Here is a 10,804-nt window from a genome sequence, read left to right as displayed (position 1 = left end):
GAGCGAGAGAGAAAATAAAACAGAAATCGATGCATGCAAGTCAAAATTTTGAAAGAATATTCATTGTAAGCGCAAACCTGAATGTATTCTGTGAATGTGTTAAAATTACATAAATTGTAAACGCGTGAAAGTTTTTGAACTTTGGTAATCTAATATGATAGATATTATTTGGGGCGGGGGGGGGGGGGGGACATAAAAACACTCATTTGTTCCGCTCAGTTGCAGACCGCTTGGACTTTATTTTCCCCTTTATCAAAGATAATTGACAATCACTCCTATAGTACACGTTGGATATCAGATGGTAAATAACCCAGGAGGCCCGTAGAATCGAGTTGGCTATAAAAATCTCATATCCAACAAGCGCAAATGGGAAAATGTTAAATTCTGTACGCTTGTATACTTGGATTCAAATTCAGAACCTCTGAGGCCATCCTGATGGTTTTTCGTGGCTGGTAACGGACCGAGTTCACTTCGGTGAGTGAGTGAGTGAGTGAGTGAGTGAGTGAGTGAGTGAGTGAGTGAGTGAGTGAGTGAGTGAGTGAGTGAGTGAGTGAGAACTTTATTAAAGTGTCAAAAACCTTATGCCCTGGAAATAATACACCATACTAATTAGAGACACTCCTTAAAAAGTATACTAATACTAATATTAATACATCAAAAAAATGAATGACTTGAAGGGCATTATGTGCAGCATAGGATGCAGTCCTTACAGCCCGTGTCCATTAAGCGAGTTATATCCCATTTGCGAATATAGTTTGTAAAAGCCGGCAGTGTCTTGGCTGATGTGTCAGTCATAGACAGTTTCCCCCTGAATTTGGGTCCTACATAAGGCAGAGTGCTTCCCATAAGTAACAGTGTTGTATCTAGGAGTAGAAAAATCTGATTGTCTCAGGTTGTATGCGGAAGTATGCTCGTTAAAAATGTTACAGATGCTATTAGGACATAGTCTATGTTTAACTTTATACATGAGAATACAGATGTCTTATAAACGCCTGTTCGCTAGAGCTGGCAACTTGGCTCTCTCCAGTAGCTGAGTGTAGTTAGCATGCTTGTCCTTGTAAACGGCCCTCAAGCCCCTTTCCTGTAGTCGTTCAAGTTTTCGGGCATCGCTAGCTCTGCAAAAGTGCCACACTAGGTGACAATAAGTAAAGTAAGGTAGTACAGCTGACTTCTATAACTCAAACTACTCAACTCCTTAAGGGGTTTTTCGCAAGAGCCAAACAAGAGACCGGATTTTTGCCCTCGGCCGGTCCGAGCTCGGCCATGTCGAACAGTTTCTTATCTGCTCACTGGAAATTGGTTTCTTATAGACTACGCTGGCAATTTTGCCTGTCTTCCTCAGGTCTTTTACAAATGCTCTAGTACTTTATATTATGTGCTTTAGTGAAAACAGGGTCGGCGATTATTAAAAAGGTCTTATTGTGCGGTGGTGACCGGAGAAAGCGGTCAATCATCGAGTCAATAGCAGTTAGCTCTGAGCTATCTTTAAAAGAGGGAACGGGAAATCGGTGAATAGGAATGGGGAACGGGGAGCGGGATATCTTTAAAATGAGGAATCTTTAAAATCGGGAATCTTTAAAATCGGGAATCTTTAAAATCGGGAATCATTAAAAGCGGGAATCTTTAAGACGGGAAATCTTTAAAAGCGGGAATCTTTAAAATGGGGAATCTTTAAAATGAGGAATCTTTAAAATGGGGAATCTTTAAAATGGGGAATCTTTAAAATGGGGAATCTTTAAAATGGGGAATTTTTAAAAGCGGAAATCTTTAAAATGGGGAATCTTCAAAAGCGGACATCTTTAAAACGGGGAATCTTTGAAAGCGGGAATCTTTAAAAGTGGGAATCTTTAAGGGCGGGAACCTTTAAAAGCGGGAAACTTTAAAATGAGAAATCTTTAAAAGCGGGAATTGTTAAAATGGGGAATCTTTAAAGGCGGGAATCTTTAAAATGGGGAATCTTTAAAACGTGGAATCTTTAAAAGCGGGAATCTTTAAAACGGGCAGTCTTTAAAAGGGGGAATCTTTAAAATGGGGAATCTTTAAAACCAGGAATCTTTAAAACCGGGAATCTTTAAAACCAGGAATCTTTAAAACCGAGAATCTTTAAAACCGGGAATCTTTAAAAAGGGGAATCTTTAAAAGCGGGAATCTTTAAAATGGGGAATCTTATTTAAGCAGGAATCTTTAAAAGCAGGTGATTTCTTGACAACCACTGTTTTCCACCTTCCGGCTCGAATCTCTGTCCTTGTTCCTGGTTTTTGTGATAAAAGCGGCCCCAAGTGACCCTTGCTCTATCACATATTGTTCGCAGAGATTATTCCACTCAAACTGTGGAAGACCTTCAAAGCGACCGATTCTTTCTTCTTTAAAGTGAATGCAATGGGCACTTTGAAATTGTCTTTGCAAGACCGCATGGCGTAGAAAGAGGTATCATGAAGCGCACAATGACGGAAAATACGCGAAATTCACGCCAAAATCTCTAACAACCGACAGATGAGAGTTTCTAAGTCAGATAGCCTATAATATTGTCATGGAATAGTAAATTATCCTCAACTCTTAACTTAAAAAGTAAGCTAATACAAATTACGTCACAGAACACCGCCGCCACATCGTTTGGGTATCTAATTACTCTATTGCTGGTTTTCAGTGTCACGCCATTCAAACTAGATCAAAACAAAAATCAAAACAGCTCAATAGATAAAGTCCAGAATCTTGAAAAGAAAGAAGGTAAAGATGCAAAGACTCTCGCCAAGATTCAGGTCACAGCAATTTTTCTTATGCAAGATATGCGGTGAAATTTTGTGCCCAAATTTATAGAGATTTTCATGGAGACACCATGCTGTTGCCCATCCTGATGTGCACCAACATGGCGGCCGGAAACCAACAGAAACATCCGTCACTGAGTTTTGTTGCAAAAGCGTGAATTTATCTCTCGCGGAACTCAAGAAAATTTTAAAAATAATACTTTTTCTAATACATGTTCAACTGTTCAGATAACCAAATTCCCCGAAATTAGTGACTTTTTTAACCAACATGACAGCTCTCTTGCCCGTCATGTAAATGCCGCGTCACGCAGAAGCTTTAGAAATTCAAGCGTAGTCTATTACAAAACCAAGAACCCAGTCAAAAAACTTGCACGAACATTATTTTTCAGCTGCTCTTCGACAGTAAAATCTCAGGAGGATCAATAGTTTTGTAGTTTGAATTCTGGTGAGGTCATGTGGGAACCAGATTTAGAGGACTGTTGATTTATCGATTAAATAAACAAAAATGTGTTTTCCTTGCCATATATTTGTAGTAAAGTCGTAAGACGTCAGCACATGATAAGGCTAGGACAAATATCTATCGCTGCGAAATTCAATTTAAAAACGTCACAGTCCGGCGATAAGATGAATCCAGCCGGTTTGATTCTTCGGTCGGTGTAACAGATCTCAAAAAGTGAGAATCAAGATTTGAACCGTTCCACTATCCCGCTAGACCGATTATATTAAATTTTAGTATAATTTCAGAGCTGAACAAAGAGTTTCCAGCAATCTGATTGGTTGAGCGATTCCTTATATGACCTTATATTTACCGCGCCAGGCGGTTTACATGACATTTTCGAGGCCTGGCTACTAAGCTCGCCATCTTTGCCATCTCGGCAAGTAAACATGGCCGACAGTTGCTGAATGAATTTTTCATTTATTCCGAAGACATCACTCTAAGTCCAGGATATTTGAAAGGATGGAGAATTTTCAAAATGACCGCTGTTGCCCTTGCACCAAAAACCCTCTCAAGAACTCGTGTTCAAGGCAGTTAAGAATCGTAAACGCAGTGGATGCGTTGATCGCCACAGCAGGTCAGAACGACTGACCGAAATCTGTTTTTCTCCAAACTAAAGCCACTCATTTGAGACGATGATAACAACTGTGAATGAAGTCAACAGCTTTTTGCTCTAAGAACAAGTTTCCTTTTCCTCAGCTGGAAAGGTGAGGTAAAAAAAAATGCAGCTTGAACAGTTGTCACTTTCAGTGCGATCGTCTTACCTGCTTAATCCACAGAAGTCGATTTTTTTGAGAAGCTTTCCAATGGCAACTATTCTCTTTCTCCACCAAGCGAACTGGAAAAACTCGCTATTCTCGAAAACTAAGTGCGTTGTATTTAATTATCGTGACGCCATAATTAGTCATAAGTGTTTTGCGACGTTTTCGCTGCCATTGTGGTTTGTGTAAGTGAAGTCCCTGCGTTAGTGATCTATAAAAACTCACATGTCAACTTATCCGTGTTCTTTTTACTTCTATATTTGCGATTAAGCCTCGAAGTCATTGAAAAATTTCACTGAAAAGCGAACAAACCTGCGCGGCTCGTTTTCCAGTGACTCTGAAAAATTCTGTTCTACTCGCCCCAGAAAATTTCCAAAAATTCCCACCGGAATTTTTGGTCGAATGGATAGCGCCCTATTTTATCACCTAAAATTTAAACGATAATTGAGATCCCGCCAACCATATCCAGACTTTTAGAAGGTGTGCTTAGCCGTTAAAAAGAAGAAATTTAAATCTGTAATGAGTTGAATAACTGTATTCAATGCACGGTTTTCTTAACTATGGGGTCTGGCAGAGCACAATAAGTAAACAACTGTAAGAAGCTGTAGTTTTCTAACTACGTTCTGGTTGGTTTTAAGGTGGTTCTATACAGTTTTTAATGTACCATACCTAGCATTTTCAATTGGCGTTTTACTAACCTTCCCTTACTCTGATCGACGTGGAAATTACACCAGTTTTTGGAAAAAGATTGAAGTTTGGTTGAATATGTTTTTTAAGGTAATCGATATTTCCATGGAAACGATAAACTAAAAATATGAAAATCGGTAAAGCATGAATTGTGTACGAACCAGATCTGTTATAGAAAATCTGATGCCAATTTCTGAAATTACGATGTATGGCAAGGGGAATATGCAAGAATAAAAAAGTTCTATAGGTTTGATTTCGAATAAATCGCAAAAAACATTTTAAACCATGCTTTTTGTTTGATGAAATTAAATAGACTGAAGCAAGGACACTGCATGTTTTAATGAAAATTCTCCAAAGGACAAAATGTATTTTGAAGTTTTGTTTGGAAGCGACGAAAGTTTTGTTGGTTTGTGTTTTCTTGATCTCGAGAACGAGACTCACCGTCACTTCCATAATAAATTTAGAACAATTTTCGATTTTAAGCGCTTCTTCTAAACTCTTAAGGACGGCTCGATAGAATATTTCAAAACGTTAATCGTGTATGCCTGATAATGTTAACAATTTTATTCCAAAGTTTCATTAGCATCGATACACTGGAACACTTTGAAATTTGTCGATGAAGTAGGCGCTCGAACCCACGAAAAAGTTGCGTTACAAAATCCCGATCTAAAACAAATTATGCTAAAATATTCAGATCTATGTGTGTAACATTCCTCCGTGATCTATACATTTCATTGATGCATATTTTAAATAATAATTCGATTTATCCTTGATTGACTTTTTGACGACATTACTTGTGCGCAATTTTCAGACCTTTTCCTCCTGAAAAAAAAAAATTATTATTTTCCCCAATACCTTTCTGTTCTTTGTCACTCAAGGTAGAGCTTTGGAATTCTTTCTGAACAGTCCTTTCGCTGGCATGGAAAGAAGGGCCAAAAGTCCCCTCGATCCGTATTTCAACAAACATCCCGCAAATTTGCATTCAGGTATTGTAGCGAAATGTACTGATCACGGGAGAATGTTACACACATAGATCTAACGTTTTAAAATAATCTATCGAGCCGTTGCTAAGATTTTACAAAAAGCGCTGAAAATCGAAAATTGTTCTAAATTTATTATGGAAGTGACGTTGAGAAAAAGTCTCGTTCTTGAGATCAGGAAAACACAAACCAACAAACCTTTCATGGCTTCAAAACAAAACTTAGCTTCAAGACACATTTTTGTGTCTTTTGGGGCAATTTCATTAAAATCGCGTTCTTCTTTCAGTCCGTTTAATTTAATTAAACAAAAAGCACGGTTTGAAATGTTTTTACGATTTGTTCGAAATCAAACATACAGAATTTTATTATTCTTGCATATTCCTTTGCCATACATCATAATTTCAGAAATTGGCATCAGATTTTTGATAACAGATTTGGTTCGTACAAAATTCATGTTTTACCGATATTCATATTTTTGGTTTGTTGTTTGTTGTTTGTTGTTTGTTGTTTCCATGAAAATATCAACTACCTCAAAAACCACTTTCAACCAAACTTCAATCTTTTTTCCAAAAACTGGTGTAATTTCCACATCGATCAGAGTAAGGGAAGGTTAGTAAAACGCCAATTGAAAATGCTAAGCATGCCTCAGAAAAAAACTGTATCGAGCCACCTTAAAGTACCAATGCAAGTTATATTGGACCTCGTTTCCGTCACCAGCAGGTGCTTCATTGCTGTGAAATAGGGTTATTGTCAGTGTACCAGTCTCATTATGATAAGAAAAACAGTTGAATTGAGAGATAAAACTGGATCTGAATTTGAATTCGATTTATGCTTGAAATGAATGCTATTGAATCACTTAGGAAAACAATTCTAAGAAATTTAATTAAAACAGCTGGACTACCAGTGGCGGTCATGTTTGTTTGGCGCTGATAGAGATGACTTTCTTTATGTCATCCAGTAGAGCAATTTTCCTCCCTTCTCGACTTTGCAAAGAAACTATGTCTTGCAAGTATCTTTGCCCGAAACAAATAGGTTTGATTGGACTGAATAATTGCATGAAAATGATAACGCAGGAGACATATCTATTAGCTCAAGGTTCGTTACAAAGGATGCGTTGATGCTTCCTTACGGAAATGGAATCATCAAGCTGACATTTGATGACATTGTTCTAAAGCCACACAAGATAGATCCACGGAAATGTCAACGAAAAGGTCTCAACCTAAAGTAATCAGGACCACCAAGGGCCGGAAGTTTGATTTCCTGTTAGTGAAAGTTTATTTGCACTCTGTTCGGAGAAGACATCTTTTTCAATAATCAAAATGGAGACATTGGTCAACATATTTGTTCAATTCATCTTTGCTCACGGAAATGGAACATCACCTTACGATAACAATTATAATAATAATATATAATATAAAAATAATAAGCGGCAGTTGCGAATTTTTTTTTTTTTTCCGTGAAAGTTAAAAAGACTGTATTTTGCTGAAAGAGGCCTCCAGAAGATCAGATACCCATCGCTTAGGTAAGCAGTTGAACAAACAAAATGGAAATGTAAATTATGGAGTGTCATTGCGTGCTACAGCCTGAATTTGTGGGAAACATTTACATATACATATTTCAATTCTGTTTGGTGTGCTGTATTCATATTCTAAAAATTATTCCACAGCAGCCTGCAAGTTCAGTTAGAGAGTTCTGTTAACTGAATCAAGGAAAAAATGGTAACCACATCAATAATGTATGTCGACTCACTCAAGATTTCATCTACTAGTATAATATAATGCTGCAAAAACGTCTAGGAGAAGTAAAATAATGTCATCAAACACGAAGTTTGGGAAGATAATGTTTTGCATCTTAATCTTAAGGTTACCTTAGACCCTCAGAAGAACTTCCTGTTCGCTTTTACCAAAACTATATAAAAAGGACTGTATCAACGTAAAGCCAATCACATTTTGAATCAAAAGAAATAACTATTTTGAAGACTTTATTTATTGATAAGCGGGCGCAAGACTGACAGTGGTTGCTGAACTCAGTTACCTGGATTCGTGTTCTCACATACGATAAAACAAGCTGAATCATGCCAATAATTAGCAAATGACGACTACAAAAAGTGCGTGAGGTTTGTTCGATATTCGTTTTGGCTAATGAGGAAATAAATGTAGAATTACACGAATATAATATTAGTTGGCCGATCTTCGTGACATGAGAGGGCCTAAGAAAGGAAGTATTTGAAATGTAAAAAAAGAAAAGACTTCGGCACATTAATAATCAAGGAACGTTTTAGCGAATTTTCGTGAGAATTTACCCAAATCTATACACCCTATTAATTCGCTTAAAGGAAAGGAATCAAGTCAAAAATAAAGCCCGAGTTTTTATCTCTTAAAGAATCGCAACCTGATTACACCTTACCAAAAAAAACTGTCAAAGTTGTCATACCGTCGTATCGTACTGTCATATCGTCATGAAATACAAGCTTGGAACAAGATAGCCCTAACAGAAATAAGCCATTGCAATTTGCTGGAAAATACTATTTTACATTCTTATTGATTTGCGATGATGGGAATTTGAGACACAACAGAAAGGCTTCTGCCACGGGAAAACTGAGTAGTAACAAAGCACTCCGGTTCGGCGAAAGAGAAAAAAACCGTAGAAGAAACGACTGCGCAACTAGCAACTAAAATCGATCAAACGCCGATCTGAAACAAAACGCGGAAACTGTTAGAAACTCAGTTGGGTGAGCGTTTACTGGAGTACTATAATTACAACCTTTTGAAGGCCACAGGTTGGTCGAACATTGGCCCTTTGTCGCTAGCGGTGAGTTCCTTCTTGTTGCTATCATGGAACGATCCTTCCTCTTTACTTGTTTTTTTCAGCCCGGGATTCTCAACATATTTTATCAGGGTGGAGTTTTGTCTTCACAACGAACTCATGCGAGTCTTTTATCGCCAAATTTCTTCTCCAAATTTCATCGATCTTTCTTTAAACGACGCGCAAAGGCAGTTGTAATTCTCACATAAAAATGCGATTTAGCCCACGGCCAGGAGCCCACGGCAAAAACCGCAACAGAATTATAGAAAAGCCAAGACACTGTTCTGATTGAAGAATAGTTTGTTGCTCATAGTAAAACTCTTACCTTTTTCTCTTCTTACTCGCATATTGGCATATGTAAATCCATGATCTATGACATAAGGAAGTGAGATGCAAATGCCTGGGTCGTTCACTAAGGGCTGCTCAATGTTAGTTGTCTAGGAGAGCTACTTTCTACACTTAACTATAAATTTCTCTTTTTTCAGGAAAGACAGATGAAACTATAACATCTGAAGTAGGATTCCTCAAAAACGACCCAGAAGATAAGAAGATTTTGATAACAGAAAGAAAAGGGAAAATTATCGAGACAAAACATAATGCCGAATTTTACTGAAATTGGAAACTGCACGACAATTCAAGAGTTCTGTTGCTTGGAGAGCCTTAAGGAACCACATCGAACAATTATTTCGGCATTGAATATTCTCCTTTCCATTATTGCTTTAATGGGGAATGTTCTGATTTTTGTTGCTCTTCGAAAAGTCTCTTCCCTTCACTCGCCATCAAAACTTCTGTTTGGTTGCCTTGCAAGCACCGATTTCTGTGTGGGCTTAATTTCACATCCTCTTTTTGTGACCTTTATTTTCGCTCCAGAACATTCCAAACTTTGCTACTATTCTACCATACTTTCAAATACGATAGGTTACATTTTCTGTGGGGTATCTTTGTTAACAATAACGGCAATAAGTGTAGACAGACTTCTCGCCCTGATCTTGAGGCTAAGATACAGGCAAGTGGTAACCTTGAGGCGAGTATGGGTCCTTGTGGGGTTTTTTTGGCTTTTTAGCACTGGCTTTTCAATAACAATGCTTTACAAGCGTCGCATAGCTGAAACGATTACCTCCATAACAATGCTGTCATGTCTAGTAACCTTCATATTTTGTTATATGAAGGTTTATCTTACCCTTCACCGTCACCAAGCTCGATTACATAATAATACATCCCAAGGACAACAAAGCGAAGCACGAATTCCATTGAATATAGCACGATACAGAAAGACCGTGTCCAGCGCTTTGTGGGTACAAATGACTTTACTTGCTTGTTATCTGCCATTTGCTGTTGTTACAGGTTTACGTGGCGTGCTTGGATTACACTCACCAACTTTTCACCAAGCTCATGCTGTAACGATCACTCTTCTTTTGTTGAACTCCACGTTGAATCCATTTCTGTACTGTTGGAAACTGAAAGACGTGAGGCGAGCAGTGAAGGACACGATCAAGGAGGTGAACTGTTTCCCTGGTTAGTGGTCTCGAAACCCTAGCGGTATGGCTGATTGCCATCAAGAGTCACTTATTAGTCAAGAAAACATTACTTACCAAACGAGCATTTTTTTTCACTGTTAACAAAACTGCTCCAAATACAGTTACCAGTTATCACTATGTTTTAATATTTAGCCAAGATGATATAGCAAAGTATGTAAAGTTAGTTAACCTTAAACATTACAAGATATTATTTGTAAGTAAAGCGAGATATTAATGAATTGTAAGCCGGCAATGTTAGTATTGTAAGTTGTGTAAGTGGTTGCTGCCCCCACTCCACCCTCGGGCTCTTTAAAACTTTGTCAACAGGATTTTCTCTAGGCACTTGTCCATTTAAGTAGGCGTTCGTTTATCTTTGAGACATATTTGCTGAGAATGTGGTGAAAATCGGCTCGCACATTAAGGGGATTTCCAAGGACAAGTGAGGTGTGTACGTGAGCTACGAGAAAGTTAATGGTTATTATAATGTAATATTGGAAGCTGTCAGAGCTATAAGTTTTACGCCAAAATACAAAAATTACGATGGAAAAAAGGGAAAAATCTAAAAGTTTCTGCCATGTTGGATTACGTCACTGGGCCCCCAGCAGCGTTTTTTCACAGGTATACCATAATACTAACATCATCTTGTAGGCGACAGAGACAGGTTCTCTATATTAAGGGTAAAACGTTTCAAAATAGCGCACCTCAACGACAAAATGCTGGGGTCCAACCACCTCCCCTTCCTCCTCCGTATGGGGTTATGAGTTTGCATGTACGTACAAGGGTAAGCCCTCTT

General features: G+C 38.0%; 1 protein-coding gene across 2 annotated transcripts; it reads left to right on the top strand.

Moving 5' to 3' along the window:
• The first annotated feature begins 7,135 nt into the window (after positions 1-7,135).
• On the top strand, positions 7,136-10,576 carry LOC149101137 (melanocyte-stimulating hormone receptor-like). Of its 2 annotated transcripts, none has more exons than XM_089276443.1 (2): positions 7,136-7,211; positions 8,980-10,576. In XM_089276443.1, exon 2 carries the CDS (start codon positions 9,091-9,093, stop codon positions 10,012-10,014), a length of 924 nt encoding a protein of 307 aa, XP_089132569.1. In that variant the 5' UTR covers positions 7,136-7,211; positions 8,980-9,090; the 3' UTR covers positions 10,015-10,576. The 2 variants fall into 2 exon arrangements, with proteins under 2 accessions (XP_089132569.1, XP_089132570.1); XM_089276444.1 differs by lacking the exon at positions 7,136-7,211 and adding an exon at positions 7,685-8,500.
• The last annotated feature ends 228 nt before the right edge of the window (positions 10,577-10,804 follow it).

Source organism: Orbicella faveolata, unplaced genomic scaffold (assembly GCF_042242905.1).
Source record: "Orbicella faveolata isolate gen_17 unplaced genomic scaffold, um_ofav_v1 contig_4, whole genome shotgun sequence".
NCBI lineage: Eukaryota > Metazoa > Cnidaria > Anthozoa > Scleractinia > Merulinidae > Orbicella > Orbicella faveolata.
Note: the sequence above shows the minus strand (reverse complement) of the source record. Positions and strands in the feature narration are given on the sequence as shown.